The 25,225-nt window shown below is 50.3% G+C and overlaps 8 protein-coding genes across 8 annotated transcripts; 6 read left to right on the forward strand and 2 right to left on the reverse strand.

Moving 5' to 3' along the window:
• Positions 1-655: 655 nt before the first annotated feature.
• Positions 656-3,114, forward strand: M437DRAFT_66362 (glycoside hydrolase family 78 protein; the record flags this gene model as incomplete). The annotated part of the gene is made up of 2 exons (XM_041024731.1): positions 656-913; positions 970-3,114. The coding sequence occupies 2 exons, from the start codon at positions 656-658 to the stop codon at positions 3,112-3,114; spliced, it is 2,403 nt and encodes an 800-aa protein (XP_040879522.1).
• A 456-nt stretch (positions 3,115-3,570) lies between these two features.
• On the forward strand, positions 3,571-4,664 carry M437DRAFT_66363 (uncharacterized protein; the record flags this gene model as incomplete). Its single annotated transcript, XM_041024732.1, has 3 exons — positions 3,571-3,992; positions 4,039-4,504; positions 4,557-4,664. 3 exons carry the CDS (start codon positions 3,571-3,573, stop codon positions 4,662-4,664), a joined length of 996 nt encoding a protein of 331 aa, XP_040879523.1.
• Positions 4,665-5,154: 490 nt separating this feature from the next.
• Positions 5,155-6,939, reverse strand: M437DRAFT_49072 (uncharacterized protein; the record flags this gene model as incomplete). Its single annotated transcript, XM_041021771.1, has 2 exons — positions 5,155-5,547; positions 5,587-6,939. 2 exons carry the CDS (start codon positions 6,937-6,939, stop codon positions 5,155-5,157), a joined length of 1,746 nt encoding a protein of 581 aa, XP_040879524.1.
• Positions 6,940-8,026: 1,087 nt separating this feature from the next.
• Positions 8,027-8,785, forward strand: M437DRAFT_30571 (uncharacterized protein; the record flags this gene model as incomplete). Its single annotated transcript, XM_041019184.1, has 1 exon — positions 8,027-8,785. A coding segment is annotated over one exon (759 nt), but the record flags the coding sequence as incomplete, so codon positions are not given.
• Positions 8,786-8,979: 194 nt separating this feature from the next.
• On the reverse strand, positions 8,980-10,164 carry M437DRAFT_75639 (uncharacterized protein; the record flags this gene model as incomplete). Its single annotated transcript, XM_041026460.1, has 1 exon — positions 8,980-10,164. The coding sequence occupies one exon, from the start codon at positions 10,162-10,164 to the stop codon at positions 8,980-8,982; it is 1,185 nt and encodes a 394-aa protein (XP_040879526.1).
• A 1,380-nt stretch (positions 10,165-11,544) lies between these two features.
• Positions 11,545-13,387, forward strand: M437DRAFT_49688 (uncharacterized protein; the record flags this gene model as incomplete). The annotated part of the gene is made up of 3 exons (XM_041021875.1): positions 11,545-11,674; positions 11,728-12,051; positions 12,105-13,387. 3 exons carry the CDS (start codon positions 11,545-11,547, stop codon positions 13,385-13,387), a joined length of 1,737 nt encoding a protein of 578 aa, XP_040879527.1.
• A 2,013-nt stretch (positions 13,388-15,400) lies between these two features.
• On the forward strand, positions 15,401-16,231 carry M437DRAFT_75641 (uncharacterized protein; the record flags this gene model as incomplete). Its single annotated transcript, XM_041026461.1, has 1 exon — positions 15,401-16,231. The coding sequence occupies one exon, from the start codon at positions 15,401-15,403 to the stop codon at positions 16,229-16,231; it is 831 nt and encodes a 276-aa protein (XP_040879528.1).
• A 3,039-nt stretch (positions 16,232-19,270) lies between these two features.
• On the forward strand, positions 19,271-21,463 carry M437DRAFT_16556 (SEC7-like protein; the record flags this gene model as incomplete). Its single annotated transcript, XM_041018867.1, has 1 exon — positions 19,271-21,463. A coding segment is annotated over one exon (2,193 nt), but the record flags the coding sequence as incomplete, so codon positions are not given.
• Between the last annotated feature and the right edge of the window lie 3,762 nt (positions 21,464-25,225).

Genomic DNA, 25,225 nt, shown 5'->3' on the forward strand with positions numbered 1-25,225 from the left:
TCACGTGCACCCCAAACAGTTTCATTGCCAGCCTGCACTCTCGTCTTGCACTGCAATGAAAACTCATCATGATGGACGACTTCTGTCCCTCGCAGGCCCGATCTGGATATTGGCTGACCTCGGCATCGCTTGCCATAGACAACCGAGCTGGTGATCAGTCGACGTGAGAGTTTCTCATCGAATACGCAATTACGCTCAGGACAATGGTCCTCACCAATGGCCAACCAATCATATTATTATCTAGCAGAGCCCATCGGACTCTCCTTCAGTTTCAGCTTGCGTAACAGATCAATTCACAGATCAAAGCATTATTTTAGAGCAACCTAAAATACCACTTTGATGTGGCGCTGGTTCGTTGCGTATTTTGCGTATACATCGCTCATCCACTTCGGTACGTATCTTGGCAGATGTAGAGCTGTGTACCACGCGCCAAAATCTGCTCAGTGTGCTGCACGCGATGCAATACTAACCTCTTGGTCTGCCCGAGATCTGAAGGTATGTTAATGACTTCGATATGTCCCGTGCATACGCTTGATGCGTGTTTCAACAATCTTAAGCTCTGATGTCACAAACTACTGCAACACATATAAGCCCGAATCTCTAGAATTCACCGCAGGCCATTCAGATTCCTGTTTATTCTTCCATTCCAGTCAGCATGTGGGCTCACTTGTCTCTGTCACTGCTTTTGCTCTGCTTTCGAGCTACTAGCGTGTATGGTGGTTCAATCTCCGCCAGAGCAAAGAATGGTACCATCCATCTCCGTTCTGACGGTACTCATCCCGCCCATCTGGTAATCGACCATGGTCATGATATCAACGGCTTTACTACTTTTCATATCGTCGAAGCCTCTGGGAACACCTCTGCTTTCAGTATCGCGCATAGCGAGTCAAGAGCATTGCTCGACAACTTACAGGTGAGTTGCACATATCTACCATCAGTTCACTAAAGACTTAAGCTGACAGAGCATAGAGTGATGGCCCCATTGCAATGGCCGCTGCTCAAAACACCTACCGAGTCCAACACTATAACATCTCTGCATCCAACATGACACACACAGACCGCTTGTTGCAAGGCGGAGTCAGATGGCAGATGCTCACTCTCGCTTCAGCAGGCGATCTTGTTCTTTCGGATGTGGGCATGGTCCCTTCTTACTACACAGCTAAACCTCAGGGCTCTTTCGAGTGTTCAAATGCAAAGTGGACCGACGTGTGGGACACTGGCGCGCGGACACTGGCATTGAGTATGGTCGCTGCTGAATCCATCCCGGAGTTATGGCAGATACTACCCGAGGGCGCTTTCATCGAAAGCGCTGCCCCTCAACCCTATGCTGGTTTACAGGCACAATCACTGACTTCTTACGAGATGGTGTTTGATGTCCGACCTGTTTTGGGTGGCTTCAGTTTCAAGGTGCTAAGCGATACACTCGGAAATGGTATTTATATCTGGGTCGACATGGCCAAATCTACTGTGAAAGCTTTCAGTGGAACAACAGAGGACGGCACCCTCCTCGCAACCGTTAACTTAACCAAGACAAGTCGATCCACAAGATCCTGGCACCACGTCTCTGCTTCTGTCAATCTTTCACGCATTAGTGTATCTCTGGATTATACGCCGATGCTCTCGTTCTCTCAGACTTCCAAGTTCTATGGCTCTTTCGGGATTGGTGCCGCAAATGGTCAATCCGCTATTTTCACCAACCTGACGGTCACCTCCTCAGGTGCCGAGATCTACACTTCGTCTTTGACATCAAATTCCACTCTGGATGATTTCTTAGTGGGCACTAATCCGCTTAGCGGTATTCTTGATGGCGCACGTCGTGACAGAATCGCATACGCTGGCGATCTAGACGTCGCGGCTCGAACAGTAACAACGAGTAGCCATGCCCTCGAATACGTCAACGATACTATTCGTCTCTTGAGCTCCAACCAGATGACGGCAGGGTATTTCGTACCTACCGTGAAGATACAGCAATCTCCAAGACAAGGACTCATCGATATCAACCAGACAGGCTTGATTGGATATTCTTTCCAACTTCTCAGCGCGATGGGTGAATACTATATGGTCTCTGGAGACGTCGTAGCTGCCAGAGCATATGCTCCAGCTGCTGTCCGCATGCTCGATTGGGCGGCATCACAAGTTCTTGAGAATGGCCTCTTCAACCTTACCGATGCCACTTTTGGTGGTGACTGGAACTATTACGACCCTTCCCAGTCTGGTGTAGTGACGAAGTTTAATGTTGTATACGCGCTTGCCTTGCAAGAGGTTATGCCTATGCTCGCTGCAGCTGATGTGAATACATCAGTCTACGAGAAGACCCTCGAGACCCTCCGACAATCTATTGATCGGCAACTGTACAACGATATCTTAGGCGGGTATCTCGTTTCGGAAGCTCAACCACATGGTATTGCTCAAGACGCCAATGCCATGGCTATCTTGGCAAACGTCCCTCAAGGCAATTACACAAAGCTCCAAATCTCACGCTCGATGGCTCGTCTTCTGTTCGTCGATCATGGTGCTCTTCCGTTCTCCAACGGCACAACTGGCGTATCCAAACTCATCAGCCCTTTTGCATCGTCATATCACCTACGTGCTGCATTTGCTGCACAAGACGCAGAGTCTGCTACTTACCTGCTGGACCATACTTGGGTACCCATGACATTGCGAAGCAATGCCAACTACAGCGGCTGCTTTTGGGAGACATTGACTCTAGACGGCAAACCTGGTTTGGGAGATGCCACATCGCTGTGTCATGCATGGTCATCAGGTCCGACCGCAGTATTGACCAGACACGTACTTGGTATCCAAGCGGTGGCACCAGCGCACCGTGAATGGCGTGTTGTACCTCAATCTCTTGGCTTGCAATGGGCTAGAGGCACTCAGCCTACGCCCTATGGCAGTATAACTGTTGACTGGCGGTATGATGGAGTAGGACTTCTCGCCATGAGTGTCTTTTCGCCTCGTGGCACTAACGGAATTGTGAATCTGCCCATACCGTCCGAGAAGTCGAACGCAACCGGCACAGTCGTCACACTGGTCAATGGGCAACTAGTGTCCGGATTAAGTTTCGCAGTTGTTGATGGCGAGCCATTTGAGCTATTGCAGTATCTCGCCTGAAAGTGCATGGCGAAGTGAGACTTGCCTTGCGAGCAAAGCACAGTCTTGCGCTATAGTAAAAGCTCGAGATTGGCTCTTTGGTTTCCATTTTCTGTAAATGGTAGATTGTAGGAATGATCTGGGCAATAATCGGAAGTCACTCAAGGAAAGCGGTGTTTTTCAGTCTAAGATTCCGATATCTGAGTCAGTAAGCATCAGTTGTGGTCACATAGCTGCAATGACACAGGATTACTTTCAGGACATCTAAGCAGGTTGACGGAAATATCTCTAAGGGTACAAGTAAGGTAATGCGTGATTGGACTGCAACTCCGCCTCAGCAAGGCGGAGTGCATGCATGAGGCTGAGGCGTCTTTATCACACCATACCAGCACCCTGTACGCCGCGAGAGTTAGAATTGACCTACACTTCAGTCATTAAGAAAAAAAAAAAAAAACACCTACCGCAATTTATAACACAATGGCGGAAGTCTTTGGAGCTGTCGCGTCTGGAATAGGCATCGCAGGCGTTGCTGCCCAAGCCATCGATGGCATCCGAAAGCTGCAGGCTTTCTGCAATGACATTCGCGATGCTCCTGAAGAAGTAAAATATCTGACCACCGAACTGGGGATTCTGCTGGGTACGATAGCCAGTATCGAGGCTCAGATCCAAAAGAATTCAAATTTGTGCGGAAGTATGAATCCGACGCCGGCATTGCGCTTCGTAGATCAGAGCGTTAGATCTTTCAATACTGTCATCGAGAGACTCAATAGTGAGATTTCACAGAGACGGACGATGGGCTCGATTAAGATGGCTTGGAAGAAGAAAGCCTTGGAGTCGCATCTGTTGAAGATAGAGAGGTCAAAGACTTCGTTGGGGTTGGCTGTGTCCGCATATTCGACGTAAGATGGGCATTTTGACTATGGAAGCACGCGCTAATATCGGCAGTGAGCTGTACCTACAGGCAGCCATGAGGACTGAGACCAGAATCGACCAACTGAGCATGAACGTGACAACACAGATAGCCTCATACCAAGCACAATTGACGGCTTCATTTGGCCCTCATCACAGCGACAGTCAGCGAATCAGACGCAATGACCAATTCGTCGTCGATAAGGGTGATGATAAAGACTGGGCTGGTATTCGAGAGAAACACAAGCCTCCGAAATGGATATCAGTCATATCCTTCACACTGTCCGTCCCCCTCTGGCTCTCGCAGCGTTCTTTACAGATCGATGTACGCCGAACAGCTCAGAACTGGACTCTGAGTCTAAGACCGTACCGAACGATTCCGTACGACGCCGAGACCTGGGATGCCGTTCGATTTGGCAACTTTGATAGAATGCGGAGTCTTATCGAATCTGGACAAGCAACAGTCTTTGATCGACGTGGCGATGGAACCACGCTTCTACATGTATGCTCTGGGCCTCTCTTGGTATCCTTCTGATTTGTTGACCACTGTACAGCGAGTCTGCACGTGGGGACCACCGCTAGCACCAGAAGTTTTCTCGCGCATGGCTCGTTATCTAGTCGACCGGGGCGCTGATGTCAATGAGCCTACGCGTGACGGCTAGTGAGTTAAGCAAATGACTTGGCAATTAATGACGAACTACTGAAAGAGCAATCGCACCTCAGGTTAGCCATACACACTCACTTCTATGGGGAAAGGTTGTTAACCGACGTTCCAAACGATGACTTCTTTCGAATACTCAGTAACGAAGGAGACTTAGACGTAGACTTCTTCTGGCAAAAGTTTCGAGATACTTCCGGATTCACTTGTAGTGCAACGATTGAGGAAGAATTGAAACGTCGTTTTCCATTGGACGCACTGGACTTTCCGAAGATGACGATGGCTCGCCGTTTGCGAGATATACAATCATACCCATATCTCTGTTTCCCACGAGAAGCGGCGAGTTACCTAGGCTTCGAAAGCTTCGAAGTTTCTTATCCGACGTTCAGCGATGATTTGAAGCGTGAGCTCTTACGTTTAGCTCTGAAAAAGTGGGCCACTCCATATCAGGGTTTCATACAGATGGCATCTTGTCTAATGCTGAGCTGTGCACGTCAAACGAGAAGCACACGTTGACCCAAAGCCTGCATAGCGGTAGTCCAGTCCCATGACCCCGATCTGTTTTTGTCGCGCGAGGTCCAGCACTTCTGCATGATCTGTAGAGTTGTCGTAGTGTTGCCGAAAGCGTGTGCCTCTTCGCCTAAGTCTTCAATCAGGCTCCGAAAATATGTTTGAGTCGGCACGTCCTCAGCCATACTACCTGCAATGCAGATTGGCCAGATAAGATTCCTTAAAGCTTGGGCATCGCAGATAAGTTGCAATTCTTGCAGAGCATTCATTGTGTCGATGACACTATTTCGAACGTCATCGAGCTTCGGGTCGGCTCCTGAGATGATAGTGTTGAGATAGACTTGAGCGGCGTACGCAAATACTAGGGTTATTGCTCGCTTGATCGCTCCTTGTTGGACACCAGGATTGGTAAGAACTAGATAAGCACCCATCCCGAAATGGGAAATGCCTAGCGCGGCAAGTGAATCATCGATCTCTGTGCGTAGGCCAGCGATCCCGTCACCTAATCGTTTCCGAATGGGATCAGCTTTCTCAAACAGCTTCCAAAAGCTCAGACTGCAGGCTGAGACTGCATCTATTTTCCAAGCACTGAGCGCCGCAATATCATTCATGGCCAAGGCGACCCATGGTTGGCAGGGTATGATATTTGCTAGGTCGATTTGTCCTTGCAACAGACCAACAGCTTCTGAGTGAAGACGGGGAGCATCGCTTGTAGAGGCACAAGACAATATGTCGAACCATAGCACAGCTCCCACAAGAAAGTGTTCAGCATTATCTTCCAGACGATGGGGCTCGAGCTCGCTTGGGGTGACTGGTGTGAGATTTCCAGGAGACGGGCCAGTATCTGTGGAATTCATGAACGGCATACCGCGAACCACCGTAGCCAACGCATCAAGATGAACCTGCCATTGACTTGTCCCGCCACGAAAGAGTTCAAAGCTGATGAACTGTACACCACAAGCAAGAATCTGCAGCCTTCTCTTTCGACCTGCAGCAGAGACTTCATAGCTGCTCTGCAAGAATATCTGAAGCTCTTGCAGAGCACGATTGTGATGCTCATTAAGTTCATTCAAAGTATCATGGTAGTGATTTCCTCGGGCCGAACGAGCAAGTAGCGAGTGCTGGTGCAATGCTCCTAGACTGAGGGCCGCGTGATATAGTGGTTTCGTCTCTGTTAGCAGCCACAACAGCCAACCTCTGCCACCACTTTGTATAGATGGAGAATAGAATCGGAACTGAAGTGCAAAGACATGATCCAAGTAGTGCATCAACAACTCTGCTTCTCGATGGAATCCGAAGCGAAAGTAAGTAGTCGCGCTTGGACTCGGCGCTATTGAGGATGGGCGGCTCGAAGCTTGCTCGAGGCTTTGGGGTTGCATATTCTCTTCTGAAAGCTCAAAGGGTGGTTCTGAGATCTCAGGCGGGGCATCAGCCCAGTCGTACTGTGCAATATGATCTTCGGTCGATGCATTGTCCACATCCGACAGTCGTGCTTGCCTTCCGCTGCGTTCTTCTGACCGTGCCCGTGACGTTGCTCTCTTGCGTTTGTTGTTCTGCCTGACAGCATCTTTGATCTTCTTCAATTCAGCTTGCCGAGTGTCTGTATTGTTCATCCATTCGGGTCGGTCACCAAAGCCATGGCAAGTAATACTACGTGAATCGCACGCATCGCACGTTGGCTTTTTTCCATCGCACTTCTTTCGACGGAGTGTACACGTCCAGCAGCATTCAGGGTTTCGACGCGTGCCAGTGCTACGAGTTGGTGACATGAAGAGTCTCCATTCACCTGTCGTGATCTAGTGGCGATAATCGCCCAATCGCTCGGTATTGGATGAAACGTGACTGGAGGTGGAGGTTGCGAGAAAGTGTCTCCAGAGGAATTTGGCAGTTGCTACCGAGCACCCCCCGAGGTTCAGCCGTCGACGGCAACCCTAGACGACAACCTGGATCTCATAGACTTGCAGACCCCTTTTCATCTTCATTATCTGCTTCCTCATACCGATCCGATAGGGGCTTCGCATGCCAGAGCGTGCCGTGTGTATCGTCGTTCCGTTATGTGGCTGCTCCCGTGTCGCCTCTGCCACGCCGCCTATGTCAGAGAGTCCTAGGGCTCTTATTGTCTGCAGCCAGCCTGTTGAACCTCCTGAGTACTGCTTCTCTAGTCAGAACTGATGCTTAGGCAAAGGATTGACGCACTTTCCAACTTCGACGACATCTCTCCCTGACCGGAGATGAGGATACAACGTCTCACTGACCTTGGCATCCTTCGCAAACCGCGAAAAATCAAGGAACTCAAAGATTGCCAAACGAACTCGCAGTTGAACAGACTTGACCGTGGAATCGTCTTATGAACCCATCGCCATTGAGACTGCAAGTCAATGTCGAGAAAGTCACTGGTGAATTGGAAGCTTCAAATGCGAGAGATATCGTCGAGACTTCAGCGTCACATAACGAATCTCCAGTTATGCCGAAGACTTTAGCCATCATTCATGAGCTTCTGCATGCTGGATGAACGTTGCGCGAACCCTTGTCAACGACTAGGTACGCAATGATTCTTTGTGGTCTGCAGCCGAGCTTCACTCCTCCTGGAAAGTGCATCTTGTAATTCTTCATCCTGCCTCTGCGATGAGCTATTTTGGTAGGTAGGAGATACATTATAAGTAGCAAGACATCTCATCATCATTCTGGCATCTTTCTCTCAGCAAGCACAGCTCTCTATCTCAAAAACTCAGACCTGAGACCACATTCTTTACCATGTTTTTCTCAACCCTTCCACTCCTTTTCGCAGCTACTGCACTTGCAAGCCCTGTTCATCAACGTAGTACTCTCTACAAGCGAGCCTGCGCCACCGGTCCCGAAACTCCAGCCGAGTTCCTCGCCTACACAGGCTATTCAAACCCAGCTTTGAACGCAGTCACTCCTCCCGGTTACACAAACACCTTTACCAACCTGCAAGCCAGCAGCAACGCAGATGGCTATGGCGGTTTCACCGTTCTCCCCAGCTACGACGTGGCCTCCTGCGCAGCTCAATGCACATCCCGTGCCAACTGCCAGGCCTTCAACATTTACTTCGAGCGCTCTCCTGCTGCAGCACCTTCAAACTGCACCAGCGCTGCAACCATAAAATGCGTATTCTGGAGTGGTGCTGTAACTTCCTCTAATGCCCTAAACACCGGCTCCACACAAAACAACTTCCAAATTGTTATTGCGGGATCAAACGGCTATGTTGCTTCTGCAATTTCTGTACCTACTGAGTACTCTGCGCCTATTTACCTCGGCAGTAACGCAATTCAAGCACCTCTAGATTGCAATGGCAAAGACACCTATCTCGGTTTCCAAACCTTCAACACCACTTTCGATGCAAGTAGATGTGCGGCAGCATGTTCAGCTCAAGCTGCGTATGCACTTGCTCACCCACCCAGTGATGGAAGCAAGCCCAAGACATGTCAGTTCTTTAATACGTATATGGAGAGCAAGAATGGAGTTGCAAAGGACCAGAAGTGTGTGCTGTATAGCCAGACTTGGGGAAAGAGTGTTGCAACTAACACTGGATATGCTTATGGCGAGGATGTTTATGGGGTGGGTGTGTCGTATGCTTATTCTAATGCTGCGGATGCGGGAGTTTGTGTCAAGGCTTAGGAAGTCTTCAGAAGCTTGAGAGGGAGGTACGAGGCATGATGAATATGTTAGCAATGAGGAGATACACAACCCAGCAGTATATCTAGAATACAGAGACCAGAAGATATATATCGACGCAAAGAATGTATGTCTGATTGTCTTGAGTATCGTATGGGGTTCGAAAGTGAATCTCAAGGCTCAAACGCTTTTGGATATAACCTTCCGTGAAGTGCTTTGACTCCAGGCTCTTGTATATCATACACATCGCTTTTGTGCAGTTCAGCCCAGTCTTTAGGGAGCTGCATACGTGGAGGCAAGCGATACTGATCATTGCAAGCTCCAAGGTTGCATCGAAGGTCGCACTTGCCATAGAGTCGACAATAGCAGTCGGCAGCACTGGGGCATGCTTGCTTGTTCAACTCGTCCAGGTCTACAGGACCATCTTGTTGGGGAATGAACAGGATATGCCAAAGGTACGACAGCACTCGTCCAGCGATGCGGTCATCACGAGGAGCAGCATTGGAATTTCTCGACATGCCGTAGCCGTCGAGGAGCCACTGTCGCACAGCAACATATTCTTCGCGCGAGTGTCGGTGTATTGCTTCTCTTGAGACGACGAATTGGGCACAGCATTGTGCACGCAGCGAATCGCTCCTCCCAAGTTTCAATCCCTTGCTCTTCCCATGCTTTAGATATCCATTTCCGCCAAACAAAACAGCGAAGGCTTGTGGCATGGCGGCGTCCGAGACAGATCTCGCACTCCAGGGCTGCAATACAGAGTTGATGGTGTTTTCGAGACTGCCTTGTGGTGGTCCAAAGTCTTTGGGACATGTTCCTGCGTTCCAATCGCATCTTAGGTTGTGATAGCCAGTGACTGCAATTGCAGAAGGCACGTTCAGAGCAGCCAAGGTGGCAGCATTGTCGTATAAGGGGTCGTCATTGTGCCATTGGAATCTGCTGCCATGAACAAATACTGCGCCAGCTTGCGGGATCGAGTCGTAGTTGTCGATCAGGAAGGTGAGGTAAGTGATGGACTCGTGGCCTCGGTTGGCTGGCACGCGAAGGTTTTTGACGGTCGGATCTGAAGGCGCATCAACTTCATAGATGCAGAGATGGTACTTGGACGAGAGGCGTTCCAGCCACTCAGTGTCGCCATCAGCTTTGACGTGCGAAACCACCAAAGCAGGCTTAGAGCCTTTCTCGAGGCCAGGACATGTTCCTCGAGCCTCAGGCAGGCTTTGTGCCGTTGTTTTGTAGCGAATTGTGTTCCATGAGAATACCTTTGGTGCAGATGGCCGCAGGAGCGAGACGATGAAGTAGATGATTATACAGCAGAAACCCAACTGCAACAGCGACTTGCGCGACCTTCGCAACATGTCGACGCAGCTATCTTTGCTCTCTTCATCCTGCCAGATTCATGGAGCTTGACATTCTCCAACTCCAACCATCTTGACCCGCACGAGCCGTTCCGCATCTTCTCACCTTCCGCTGCACTGCCACACCTCTTCAGCCACAAAGCTTAGTGCTCGCATCTAGACCTTTGAATTTATATTGCGGAACACTTCAACTCCTTGTCATCTCGACGGACTTTGATATTTCCATGAGCAGAAGGATGTCATGCTTGGGCTTTCTAAGCTGCAGCAGGATTTGGCCGGGAATGCTCGGTTAGACGGCCACAGTGCCCAATACAATAGTCGATCCGGTCGTGCCTAGCTTTTTACTTTATCCACACACTTCCTTGATTCGGACGATCCACCGAGTCGCCAGCATCGAAGCGATCCTGCTCTCAACTTACTCTAATGTTTTCCAACGAAAGACAACGACGTCTAAACGCGTGAAAAAACCAACTCTGTCATCTCATGCGATATTGCATAGTTACCCGTGCTTGTCGTCGACAAGCTTGTGCGGCGGTACGCCTGGTGGTTGTCGAGTTAACCAAGCAATGAGAAATTAGAGACAGCAACGGCATCGCTGCCCATACTTGGTCGGTGACTTGAAAAAGTTGTCCTTCAGGTGCAGATTACTTACTCGAACGTCTCAGCATTACACAATGTCGTGCAAAGGTGGGACTCGGTGTGTAATAATGGTGTTCAGCTTCAAGCATGTCTGTGTTGCCAAGTCGGAACCAGGCGGGCCATCATTGTGATATGCCTGCTCTCCGACAACACGACTCGTAGATGTCCAAGTTTCTTCTGAGGGATGAACAAAAAGGAGACGTCAAATCATGCAGGTCGCAGCATATGCTGGTCAGCTGGTACATATACTTGTGCATATGAAAAAGGATACAAGGGAGACGGCTGGGGAAATTATTTCATGTGATAAGCTCCGACAGTCTCTAGGATTGATGTGTGTGGATCTACGAACGAGATGAAGATCAGCCGTAGTGATTTGAGATTTGCGACGCCTTTTGAAAAGCAGACTTTGGGACCAAGTGAAACACGAGCAACCAGAACAAGCAGAACAGCGACAGTCGATACACCAACAATCGCAAGTGGCTTGTTCGTCGGCCTTTGTCCACTGCTGGCCGTTTTGGGTTGGCACGCTCCATCCTGCACTCAAAACAAACCGGCCAAGGGTCCGTCCACGTCATTGATAGAGCGGCCTGGGCGCTGACGTCGCGACAATCTCTCCACACAATTCCATCATTACGCGACCCTTTCCCTCCATACCGTTCCCGCGTTCACTTTTGCATCTTTATCCAATTTTCCTTGTCTTCTGCTTCCTGTAAAATACCCTCGATACCCTCCTGCAATTGAATGGTCGCCATGGCTTCGTACACACAATCACCGCCGCAGAATGGCCTCTACGAGTCGTCTGTGCCGCAGCCACCTGAGGCTCTTCAGAACAGGGGCTACGGCAATGCTTCGCAACACGATTTTGCCATTGGTAAGTCTCTCTGAAATGCTGCATTCATTTCTCGAATATGCTGACTTGTGCAGAGGGCGACAAACCCATCGTAGTGGGAGCCACTGTTGGTAACCCAACTCCCATCGCTCTCGAGGAGCCAGGCGTCAACCGCACTGTCTCCAACGCCTCGACTGCCGCATACCGAGATATGACTCCGTCGCGCGGTGGTACTCTCAAGAAGAAGGCCAGCGTCAGCCGCAGGTCGAGTCTCGGTCGCAGCGGTAGTCGCAGAAGTCGCGCTGGAAGCATCGCTGGGCTTGGTACCCCAGGCGCTCGTGAAGACTACAACAGCGCATTGACTACTCCCATTCCCACCCAAGGAAGCCCTACTGATATTCTTGCAAACCGCTTCCAAGGTATGTTCTAGTCGCTTAGATTTGAATGAGTCCGATTTTGATTTGTTTTGCAGCATGGCGCACCTTGTTGAAGTCGTTGATCACATACTTCCGTGAAGTTCAATCCAGCTACGAGTCGCGCAGCAAGGCCTTGATCAAGGTTTCGAATGTTTTGGCCAATTCCGAGCACCCCACTGTTTTCATTACCGATGGTGGCCTTGCAGATGCCTCGCGCATCCTCGGTGACTACCACAAGCACTCAGTCGCCGAATCAAACAAATCGCGTGATATCGAGCAGGATGTCATTGCAGCTTTGACTGGTCTCAGAAGTGATCTAGGTCAGAAGATCAAGGAGATCAAGAGTCTTAACGGCGATTTTAAGAACTCTGTCGACAAAGAAAAGGAAGCGACACGCAGGGCTGTTGATGATCTTGCCAAAGCCTTACAGCATGCGGACCACGGCGATGCCAGCAAGACTGATCCTTTCATCGTTCGTCTTGGGGTAGACCGCAGTGTTGAGAAGCAGATTGACGAGGAAAATTATCTGCACCGTGCATACCTCAACCTCGAGAGCTCCGGCCGCGAACTTGAGTCGATCGTGGTGGGCGAGATTCAGAAGGCTTACAACGCCATGGCCAGCATCCTCAAGCGCGAAGGTGACGATGCCTACAACACTGTGGAGCAGCTCCGTGGTGGTCCCATTGCCATGCCCAAGGACCTTGAGTGGTCGCGCTTTGTCGAAACTGACCCTCACTTCGTCAACCCCAGACTGCCTCTTCGCCGCATCGAGGATATCGCATACCCTGGAAAGCACGATCCAGCAGCTGCCGAAGTCAGAGCTGGCATGCTCGAGCGCAAGAGCAAGTACCTCAAAAGCTACACTCCTGGCTGGTACGTTCTGTCGCCAACTCACTTGCACGAGTTCAAGTCAGCCGACAAGATCTACTCGCAACCTCCTGTCATGTCGCTTTACCTCCCCGACCAGAAGCTGGGTTCTCATTCTGAGCCTGGCTCGTCATCGCACAAGTTCATGCTCAAGGGTCGCCAGAGCGGTGGGATGCACCGTGGCCATTCGTGGGTCTTCCGTGCCGAGTCTTACGAGACCATGATGGCCTGGTATGAGGCCATCAAGATTTTGACCGAGAAGACTGGCGAAGAGCGTGACGCCTTTGTCCGCCAGCATGTGCGCAGCGTCAGCGCCAACAGCCACCGCAATAGCATTAGCAGTGATGGTCTAGAGGAAGATGAGGCTGACCAGATTCCCTACTCTGCTCAGTCCAGCGTTGTCAATCAGCCCATTGGCGAGACTCGTCTCCAGCGTCCAGTCCCAGGTGAGTATGTGCTGTTCCTTTCATAGCGTTGGTCTACATTATACAGAGCTCAAACTGACGCGATACGAAAGGCGGCCGCTTCCCATCTGATCTCCAGATCCCTCGCACTATCGCCGCATCGCCTGACAGCGAATCCGATGAGGCCGACAACACCATTACTCCTGGTGCGACTGCCCTCCCTGGTGTAGCCGTCGTCGAACCTGCTCGCTACGACGACCCCTACCGCCTCCAAGGTGTTGCTACCCACGAGCAACAGCCGCCTCAATTCACGTCGGCCACTCCTGGCTCTGTCGCTCATGCCAGAGAGACCCTGCCGCTTAGACAGGAAGCCTCTACACCCGAGTCTTACCAACCCAACCCTGTGGACAACTTCAACACCACTTCTACTCCTTCTGCTCCCCAGAACAACATGGTCCAGCCCACCCAGACGTTTGTCTTGCCTGTCCAACACGCAGCTCCTGCTCACCAGCCCCAGCCTGATGTTCCCGTCAGTCCTGTCGAACAGCCACAATCTCTAGCTCCGGCCGCTAAGCCAATGAGACAAAACACCAACTACAGCGACTGGATGGCTCCCGCAGCCGCAGGAGTCGGTGCAGGTGTCTTGGGCACTGAAGCCTACCGCCATCAGCAGAACAGGGACTTGTCTTCAAATCCCATTGCTGAAGAGCAACAAACTCCTTACGGAGATGAGCGTCCTCGCGATCTGACTGGTGGTCACGCCACCATGCCCACCACTGTTGATGCTGCTACCCACAATCCTTCGGCTTTTGCAGCCAACAATGGCATTTCGGGCGCTACATCCAACGGCACTGCCTATGGTGCCGAGACTGCTGGTGCTCAGAGCTCCGACGGTCTCGGTGGCCTCGAAAGCGCGGGTGCACACGAAACCGGCAATATCTTCCCAAGGGTCGTTAGACATGACACCGACATGAGCGTGAGCAAGCTTCACGTTCCTGGAGAGTTCCCTCCTGCCACCCCTGGTTTCGCTCCCACCGCGCAAAAGGTTGACCCGATTGCTGAGCAAAATGCTGAGCAAAGGACCCAAACAACCTGGGCTCCCCGTCCTACCATTGGCACTAACGGCACTTTCATTGCCCCCTCTGCCTGGGACTTGGCGAGAGAGTAAAAGCATACAACGACAGCTCATAAGAACTCCAAAGCACGGGAAGCAAACAGGACTGTGGTGCACGACATGACTTTTCCTCCTGACGACATGATTTCCTATGTTATCTCTCTTGATCTTTTTGATGTTTTTTTTCTTACTTATTGCTTTTGCTTTTTGCGGGTTTGTTGCTTTTGTATTTGGTTCTTGACGAACTTTGCGATTACCCTGTGGTTTTATGCTTTACCTATAAACACACGTCCCTAGTAATGTAATTCATAGTCTTAGTTATTTCTTTGTCATGACATTTTTCTCCCGTCGTGTACTTGTTCCGACCTACTTTCGGTCCATGTGATTTTGGTCTTCTTGCTTGATGCTCCATACTCGAGTAGCTTTGCGGACAGCCAGTGTGTTACGCAAAATTTTGTATTGGAATCAGACACACATCGGGCTTGTTTACAGTTCAGTGATCACTCGACAAACCCAACCGAAGATTCGAAAGATATCTCCTTGTTGGTTTTGTGGTTCATGGGTTCCAATAGTAGGATATTGGATGGTGTGTGTAATCTGTAGTTGGAGATTTCTGCCAGGGTGGTAGATCTGACAATTTTGACTCGGTCGTGGAGGAGTCTGCTGTGTGTTTTTGAAAATGCGGCTGCCTATCTAGTCGACACCTTTCTTGAATATGTGTTACACAGATAGTCAAATTAATACCAAGTAGCGATGAAAGTAATCGTGTTGTGAAGCATTCCCAGGCAGCTATATTGGAAGGTGGGAGGTATAAATGTCAGAAGTCTCCACGTCATCCATCCATCTACTCTACTGTACTGTACCTTCTCTTATAAACAAACGACACAACAACTACACACGACTTTATCAGATTCAAAACTGCTCGACCAAAAATACAGTTCAAGATCTCGCAAAGTCGTAAAAAATCATGTCAGACCTAGCCACCCGCCGCCAAATCTGCGAAGACACGATTAAGAGATCTGAGCATGTGACGGCAACAACACCAGGAGCTTCTCTGTCCAGTGCTTTTATCACAGACACCACATACGCGCCTCTCTCACCCTTGGGTCCCACATTCCCAGCTTTAACACCACAACACATCGAAGTCATTGATTCGGACACCTTTCTGTGCGCAAGAACCTTGCTAGGTCCAAACCCGTCTTTGCAGAATAAACTGGCGGTGCTGAATTTGGCGTCTGATGAAGAGCCTGGTGGTGGATGGAGGTATACGTTAAGCAAGACGCAGGAAGAAGCCTTGTGTTATTCGAGTACGCTATTTCAGACGTTAAAGAGGGAGTGGTATCCTTGGCCTAATACCGGAGATGGGAGTGTTGCAGGTATCTTCTCGCCTAGTGTGGTGGTGTTCAAAGATACTCTGGACAACGAGTGTGCTGAGTTGGATGAAGGAGAAAGAGTACTGGTGTCGGTCGTTACAGTCGCGGCGCCTAGAGGTCCTAAGCTTACGAGTGATGGTCAAGAGTTCAAGGATCAGAATGTGTTGGAGGAGTTTCGGGGCAAGATTAGATTGGTGTTGAGGTGTTGCGCCAGAGAAGGCAAGACGACATTGGTGTTGGGTGCGCTGGGGTGTGGTGCTTATAGGTGCCCGCCGCTGCTGGTTGCGAGAGAGATGAAGCAAGTACTGGAGGAAGAAGAGTTTGGCGGTTGGTTTGAGAGGGTGGTGTTTGCGGTTTATGCTGCTGGACCTGTGGGCAAGAGGAATTTTGAGGTGTTTCGGGAGGTGTTTGGGAGTGGGCCTTGAGGGAACTGTCAGTGAGATACTGTATCTCGAGCTATGGATTTAGCTTGATGGCACAGGAGTGGAAGTCAGAACCCTGACCAAATGCCTGGGACCTTTTGCGACGGAGCATGGTTCTGAACGAACAAACTCCTGCTCCTCAAAGCCTCCTGAAGGTAGACAAGTCCGTATACATTACGAGACCCTTCTGTTTATGCGGCGGCTTGCAAGGATAAGTCGAACATGGATCTGTAAGCCCCTTGTTCTTTGTTATCAGATACATACGTGGCCTAGGCAGGGCAGGGGCATCTCGGATTGTATACCGACCGTTGATGTATGCCTACCTTCCCGCAAATAGTGTCGATTCCAATGTCGATTCCCGTGCCGCATCTCATCTGTCGAGTCGTGAATAATGTTTCGTCAACCATGGGCAGAAGATGAGAGCCCAGGAACTCTGATCAGCCATCCCGTCGTTCTATGACTCGCAACACATGGTACAAGCAGATGCGGTAGAAATCTCAATGTCCGCTCTATTGAACAATGCAAGAAATCAAAGTGGGTCGATGTGGGATGAACTGGGTTCTTGCGCTACTGCAGGTGTTTCGTGTTCAAGGGCGCGGTGCATGAGCGATAAATTGACAGCGATTGTTGATTCGCTGATAAGATGGTGCACAGAATTAATAGACCGAAGGACAGAGTTAGGTAGTCGGCTATGGAGGGCCGTTGCAACGTTTATTTAGTTAAAGTTCCAGCGAAAAATAATAGAGCCATGGCAGGATATCCAAATATCGCTTATGCAAACAGAAGAATTGGTCGAGAAGGAAGAAATGACAAGTTGATTTGCAATAGAAGGGAATAGCCAGGGCTTGGCCAGCAATTGCAGCGTCGAGTCAGTTTTGTGGCGCGAAGATCATCTATCTTGGGCCTGGGGGAAGGGAGCGAGTGGAGTAGGCGCGACGGGTTCGGCAACGCTTTTGGAAAGTTGACTTTTCCATGTGGACTCTGTGGCAGAGGGGTATACCCACTCTGTTATAACCGATTAGTTAGGTACAGATGACAATGGAGACGAGCAGAAGGCTGCGAGGAGGAGGCAGCCCTCAGCCTCACTCGCAACCGCGCCCGCTGCTTCCTCCTTTGTCTTTGTATCCAAGTACCAGCAGCACCACTGCCCAATCGTCCCTGCCTCTGAACAGGGTACACCCATCCGACCATTCGTACTCGCACTCGCGCCAGGCACACGATGCTCCTTCCCCTCCTCTGACGCCTTCACAGCCGTCACAACCTCCGCAATTGCGGCCCGAGTCGTGGCAGTCGGGTACACAAGACTCTGTCCTGGACAATCTGCTGTTGTCCTTTGATCGAATGATGCCCGCTTCTGCTGCAGGCCCGGTCGAGCATCGCCCAAACATGGCTGATATCCACAGCGACGACTTTGACACGAGCAGCACGACCTTCACCCCACCGAGAGCCCTGCAACGCCTGCAACAACGCGTGCGAGGTCACACATACTCGTCCTCCACCTCGCACGACTCCGACACCATCAGCAACACCTCGCAGCTCACCGCCCGTATTCGCACAAACAGTCACCCCGATTCACGTCCTTCTACTGTTCAGAGCGTTGACTACGGCTACGGTCAGGTCCTCGGCACTACACGTATTGGCGGACACGACAAGTCTGACCCACGCACACAAGGCACCCCTGAGGTCGTTTCCAATGGCATTCTCGACCGCGGCCGTCCAATTCCCAGCATGTTTAGCACCTACGAAGCCCATTGTCCCGAACCAAGAGTCCCTGGTGGACCATCAAAATCAAACACAACCAAAGAGCCGGTCTCTACAAACAACTCTGATATCCCCCAGAGCATCCGCGATCAAGCCCTGGAGTTTGTGCGACAGTCCAACATGCGCGCCCAATCCCCTGTCAATATGCTCGAACAACCTCCGACCAATTCTTCGGCATCCATAGCATCCTCGCTCTCCAAACAATCTTCTGCCCATGACGCTCCAAAAGAGCGTCCTGGTTTCTTCAGAAGAGTTTTTGGTTCTTCAACTCGTACCAATTCATTTCCGGAACAACAACGGCCTACAATCAGAGATCAACCAACCCATAGTGTCGAGAACACTGCACCATCAGCTGTGCCTGCAAAGATTCAGGCCAACTTTACTGATCCTCCTCAACCTCAAAATGTTGTCACCAAGAAAGCCTCGTTCTTCAGACGTCGTAAGAAGTCGATGACTGATGTCCCTCCGCCTCTACCCTTGCCAAATCCTGTTGTGTCCGCTTCTCATCTCCAAGACCAAACTCAGCCTGTAAGTCCAGGTGCAAGCAGTCTCCGATTGGTCATGGATCGTTACCTCGGCGATTCTGACTGTCAGTTGAACAAGACTGTGTCTAACCGATCCAAGCCTGTCGATACTCCTGTCAGCCGACCCACTCGCACCAGCATCCTTAGCCATGACACGGACGAGTCCTCGGAACTCGACATGTTTCACTCAGGATACACTCCTCCGCCGGATGCATCTATACGAAGAGTGGGAGTAGAACCGCTGGAACCCCGAGCAGGCGGTATTAGAACTGTAACCTCGAATGCTCAGCAAAAGGCGTTCACTAGTCCCAAATTGGATGATATGGAACGTAATTTCGGTGGAGTGAACGAGCGTCTACAGACTGGAACTTCACGTCCGAACTTGGCCCAGAGTAATTCGTTCTTGTCTGACAAGAGCGATGCTAATGACAGCCAAGCTCCCTCCATCATTTCTGCTGTCAGCGAATCTTATATCGAGCCCTCAGGCGCATTCAGTCCTGTTTCACCAATTGCCACCCCAACAGAGAGATTCATCACATCTCCGACTTCTGACATGGAAAGAGAACCAGTATCGCCTAGATCACACTTCTTTGAGCACAACCGAGACAGTCTCGGTCTACCTCTTGAAGGCGTTAGAGCACCACAAAGCTACGTTGTGTCTAATGACGACACTGACCTGCCTTCATTTCAGGTTGATGGTCACACTGTTCGTCCGTCAGTCGAGGTCGCCCGAGGTATGCTCGGTACTATCGATGAGCCGACAGCCGATGAGAGAGAACGCGCTCGTCAAATTTATCAGGGCGAAGAGCAAGAATTGCTTAAAGACGAGGCTGCTCCATGGCTTGGTGATAAGAATCCCGTCAGCGCTCGCACTCTTACTGCGTACATGGACCTCTTTGACTTTGCCAATCGAAACATTCTCAGTGGCTTGCGCATGCTCTGCGATAGACTCGTGCTGAAGGGAGAGAGTCAACAGGTCGACCGCATTCTGGATGCCTTTTCTAGAAGATGGGACGAATGCAATACCCACAACGGCTTCAAAGGGCCAGGTGTAGTACACGCCATTTGCTATGCACTGTTATTGCTCAACACTGATCAGCACATGGCCGATATTCAACACAAGATGACACGATCCGAATTCATCAAGAATACCATGCCTGCGATTAAATCGGCTGCAGAGAGTGCAACCATCCGACCGTCTCGTTCTCAAAGACCTTCTTTGCCTTGGTCAGACACCACACCCAAGTCCCCTGATGATGATGACCGAAGCTCTATCGATTTCAGAAGGTCGACCAAGCGTCTCTCATTCAGGCCGGGCATGGGCAGATATGAAACTGATCCTGGTCCGGGTGAAAATGCAGAATTCGGCTCAATGAACCATATGGTCAATCGTCCCTTCGATGGTCCTGACCATAAGTGGTTGTCAGAAGTTGAGTCAGTACTCAAAGCATTTTACAACTCGATTGTATCCTTGGCTCTTCCTCTACATGGCTCTCAGAAATCGAAAGAACAGCCTGGTTCATCCCACAGCCCTGCGAACCTCGCTGTTGCAGGCAACCTAAGGCGCACTGGTTCTATCATATCCAAAGCACCTTCTGAGGGCTTCTCCTACCGCAGCAAGAGAAACAACAGCGCTCTATCATCACATTGGAACGCAAGCAATAACAGATCGAGGCAGAAAATCTACCCTGCTTCAACCGTTGGCTCAACCCGAACCTCGATCGATGATGGCCGATCTGTTTGGAGTCCATCTGCACAAAGCAGTATGTGGAGCAAGATATCCATGGGTAGGACCCAGACCACGATGAGTGTTGAGAGCTTCGCCGTTCATCCAGACTTCAAGCAGAGCCTAGGATTTACCAATGCCTTGTCGCAAGCAATCATCCGAGAAGAAAGTGCAGGTGATACTGAATCAGTCATGAAAATTGGCACAGTGCTCGAAGATGAGAGTCTGGAGTTGGCTGGTGCGCCTTGGGCCAAAGAAGGCATGGTTAAGCACAAACACCATCTCGATGGTCCTGAGAAGAAGGCCAAGGAGCGCAGCTGGAGTGAAACTTTTGCTGTGGTTGAGAAAGGATATTTGCATCTGTTCAATTTCAACCGGACTACAACCAAGATCAACGATATGCGTAGCACCAAGCGCCAGCTACCGAAGACAGGCAAGGCTGCTAGTGTAACACCTTCTGTCGTGGGTGGCGGTAATTGGACTGACAACGCGGACGAAACTGACCAATTCCTGCTGAGGCAATCTCTTGCGACTGTTCTACCGCATCCGGGCTATAGTAAGACTCGTCCGCACGTTTGGGCATTGAGCTTACCGACTGGAGCTGTTCATCTGTTCCATGTTGGCACTGCGGAGATTGCAGAAGAGTTCGCCTCCACTGTGAACTACTGGTCTGCGCGCCTGAGCAAAGAACCTTTAGTGGGTGGTGTTGACAACATCGAGTACGGCTGGAGTGATAACATCATCAACCCTGCTCTTGTTGGCAACAGCAATGGAGAACCGCTTGCGAAACCTCCGTCCAGAGCTGGAATCAGTCACGCATACTCTACATCTGTCAATAGTGTTGGCAAACAGAGTATGCAATCGACTGTCCGTGGCTCTTTTGACCAAACATTCGGATCAAGATCCAGACTGCCTGGGGACCGTGCTCATATCGCTGACTGGAAGCCTCCTGCAGCATCGATGCTGCCGTCACAGCTGCTCGAAATTGATCAACTTCGCAGTCTCAAAGCATATGTGGCGTCTGTAGAATCTGAATTAGAGCGTCACAATGAGTTGCGAAACGCCGTGAACCTTGCCTACACGAATCACCACGGTCAAAACTGGAACAAGGTCACCGCCAACTGGGAGAAGAAGAGTGCTTATCTTCTGCGTGAAGTCGTCAAGTTCAGAACCTATATCGAAGCTCTCGAGCGAGCTGGTCGCGAGAAAGAAAAGGTCTACCAGGAGCGCCACGCTCGCGAGCAAGAAAGAGCTGCCCTTGGCTCCAAGGATGGCAAGAAGGAGAATATCAAGGCATGAAGTCAATTTGACTGTCTCCTTCAGCTCACGCTCAAGGCCAAAAGACCTCGTTCTACGCTTCTTTAACAACCCTTTTCTTTTTTTTTTTTCCCTTTGTTTCATTGAGAGATGCTTACGTTTTTGCTTCCCGTTTTTCTGTTCCAATTATGCATGCTTGTCACGTCGAGGATACCCCGCTTACTCATTGTTCTTTTCTTCACTTCGTCTTACTGCATAATGCATAAACAGCCTTTTTCTCTCATTCATAATATACCATCGATTTTTAGGAGCGTGTTATAGAGATCAGAGTACTCTTTCTTCCAAATTCAGAACGAAGTTGACCAATTTTTCGGACTTTGAAAGCTTGTGGGCAAAAGTGAGGAAACCTCGTGTTTCAACCTTTTTGAATCCAAGAAAGTACCTACATACGAGAATATCATGACCCGTGTCGTCAGCGTATCAGCGAACTTGCTTCTAGCTCTGTTGTCCTCGCGGGCACTAGATCGAGCCCCTCTTCGAGCGCTGGCGTCTATAGTAACAGTACTGTTACTTCGTCTGCCTTGAATTCGTCTGCTACCAGCGCTGCACCTTTCGTAGACTGCCTAGATGTTCCTAGCTACCTTAATACGGTAAGTTTGCTTTGACGTTGTCAAGTATCTTAGCCACCACTAACTAAGTGATAGTACCTCTATAATCCCGACTGCGCTAACAACGCTAATGCTGACTGCTATTATAAGGATAAGGCTTTTAATAACAGCGTCTATTGGCATTACGCCCTTCTTAAGCTCGTAGCAACCTGCTAAGAAGTCACTGGCAGATATGCGGAGGCTCGCGATAGATTCCCAGCTTAGGCGACGGTCGTCCAGTTGTGAAGAGCTTACTGTTCTGGTGCCCGAGTATGGGTCGAAAGCTGCGCAGGCTGTGGATATTAGTACATTACCTTGAGGCCATTGTGCTGTCAGGCATTAATCTATGCCCTCGCCAGCAAGTTCCATGAACACATGCGAAGCGCTCTCTTTCCATGTAGACTTGTCACTAATGCTTTTGGTCAAAATCCTAAGCCTTTCAGGTGTTATGCCTAGCAGGGTGGCTGCGCGAGGCGTGACCACATGATAGATGGCCGCGATGTCCTTCATCGCTAGAACAAAGTGCCTATACAGCTTCTTATTCGTTAGAAAACAGGCTTGTTCTCTACGTGGCTCATAGAAGGAGACTCTGTCGAAGTACATCAGCGAGATTGTATGTCTTTCTTCAACAATTCACATCCAGATGATGGCAAGGAAGGGAAGAAGGTGACTCGCCGGAATCTTATGCTTCTACACCCTGGATACTGGATGCTTGTCCGATCTAATGCTGACGAGCATTCGGCGCGAGGCAGCGAAGACGAACCAGACAGCTAGCGTACCATCTGTATGGCTCTCACCTCGTAGCTTGTGGATGACGGCAACTGCGGCTGTCCGGTTTCAAGCCATCAAGCTCTGCTGTCGTTCATCTGTCAACTCGGAGAGAAAATCCAGTAAACAGTGCACCGCCTGATCAAGGTGCTGTGAGGCTTCCTCAATGATACCTTAGTCGATGCGAAACTGGACGATGGTGAAACAAGGTGCGGAGGTGAGGGACAGCGATGGCGAAGTCTGGCTTGTGCCGAGAGGCTTTAGTATGATCGTATCGTTGCATATGGGTGTGGCTTGTCTCTCTTCTTGAGCTAAAGTGCGAATGAGGTCGCTTGCTCGAGACTATATTGAATAGGGCAGGGTTAAGATACTTTGTCTACCGCAGTCATTATTGAGAATGGTCAGGGCTTTACGAGAATAGTTCAAGTGGTAGTCGGTTAAAGCGGAATGGCGGAAGGTATGCATGGATCCACGTAGCTACCTACCGCATGCGGATCATCGCGAACCTGATACGTGGGGTGATGCCGACCCAAAGCAGGAACTTTTGGCGGAAAGACCTAGAATGTGGTGATGTGCGATGCAAAGTGATTCAGACAAACCGAGCGACCAGTAAATTGCTTCGGTTGGGTGATCGAGGATGCAGCGCATGCAGACGAGGATAGATGGCTAGTAAGACAGCAGAGATTGGACGCCAAGTCGTTACGGTCATCCAGAGCGGATGAAGATTGGATCATTCCATTGGTAGGGCTTTGTAATGGCAAGCATTTGGAAGTACCCGTGGACTGAATCTGGCTGGCTGTGTCAACATGTGTCGGTCTGGTGCTCGGTAGTAAGCAAGTGGAGGCTTTGTCAAGATCGCCCTATTGTTTCGAATGGGTCGGAAATAGTACGCGATTCATTCTTGCCCTTCTCTTTCCCTTCCGAACCTTGACTTGAAAAGCGACGAGGGCATCTTCCTTCCTGATTCGAGCACCAGGTCGCTCTCAGATTCGGACTCTGTGTTTCAGAAACGAGTGCTGAGCGGGGACTGAAGAAGCCAACGTTTCAGGCAAGGACGCCTTCAACGTTCTTCTCCCAACGGTCAGCGGAGAACAGACCTCAAACGCAGTGCAAAGGTTACTGCCCAACAGACAGCAGTAGCATCTCACCATGGCTCGTATTATGCCAGACTGTCTGTAATTGGAGTGGCCTCTCGAATATCGCGTAAAGATGAGTGCTTCTCGAAAAAGCAGAAAAAGCCCCTGATCTGCAGCCGACGCTCCGAGGCTCGCTTGATCCCGAAGAGGTCTTCTCGGCCAAGCCCTCATACCAATCGATAAACCTCGTGGTTAACTATCGAACCAAGTTGCCCAGCGCTCTCATGTAAGACCAAAAGAGCACTGCCACAGTACAAGCTTCTCGATGGAGCGAGGTAGCAATCAAGATGAAGTCACCAATGCAATCCAGCAAACGGCAAGCGCTTGAATGTGAGGCAGTCGAGCATGGGCCAACATGAACAGCTGACTTCTGGGCGTCTCGCTTGGTGCAACGGTCGACGAACGAATCAGCTGCATCTTTGCATCTTGCAGGACCGTTGATGGAAATGCATGCCTGTTAGACTCTTATTTCGACTGCATCCATTGCCATGAGGAAGCGCAGGTTTATGGATATGCAGCGAGTATCATCATCTTCACGTTCACCGGCAATTGCTGTACAAAAGTGTACCGGTGACACAAATAGCAGCGGATGATTTGCCCTAGCCCAGGGCGTGGTTTCCCGGAACTTGATGGCAAAGAGGTTCATCATAATTTCCCTTGATTGAAGGACTTCCAGAGAGAGACATACGGACTACGCGACAGACGGATTTGGCTCAGCTTGAAACGAATCGCGACCGTGGCCACGAGGAAGACCTTCTCCGGTGAACGATCTCCCGCTTCTTCGACACCCCCACATGAAACGCCGGCTGCAGTCTGCCCCGTGTTCTATGACTTGGTACCTGCATTAGACTGGACCTTGGTGGCGCTCATGCTCGGATCATGGCTTGCTTGGTGACCTACTCATGGCCATACAGGCGACAGCGGCGCATCGAGCTCGTGCCAGGTCACACTGACTCTACACCCGATCTCCAATGGAACCGGGTAGATTGAGGAGGCGAAGTGTCTATAAGGCATGGGCACATCCCTTCTACAATGACTGTCTCTGCTCATCCGGTCTTTCTTCTTTTCATACCAAATTCTTTCTTTGTTGGAGAGTTAGAGTCATTCGTTTTCTCTACTCCCTTGTCTTTTGCATTATACCCTAGTTGATTGTGATATCTCACAAACCACGGCAGCTT

This window comes from Aureobasidium melanogenum (assembly GCF_000721775.1).
Source record: "Aureobasidium melanogenum CBS 110374 unplaced genomic scaffold scaffold_11, whole genome shotgun sequence".
Taxonomy (NCBI): Eukaryota; Fungi; Ascomycota; class Dothideomycetes; order Dothideales; family Saccotheciaceae; genus Aureobasidium; species Aureobasidium melanogenum.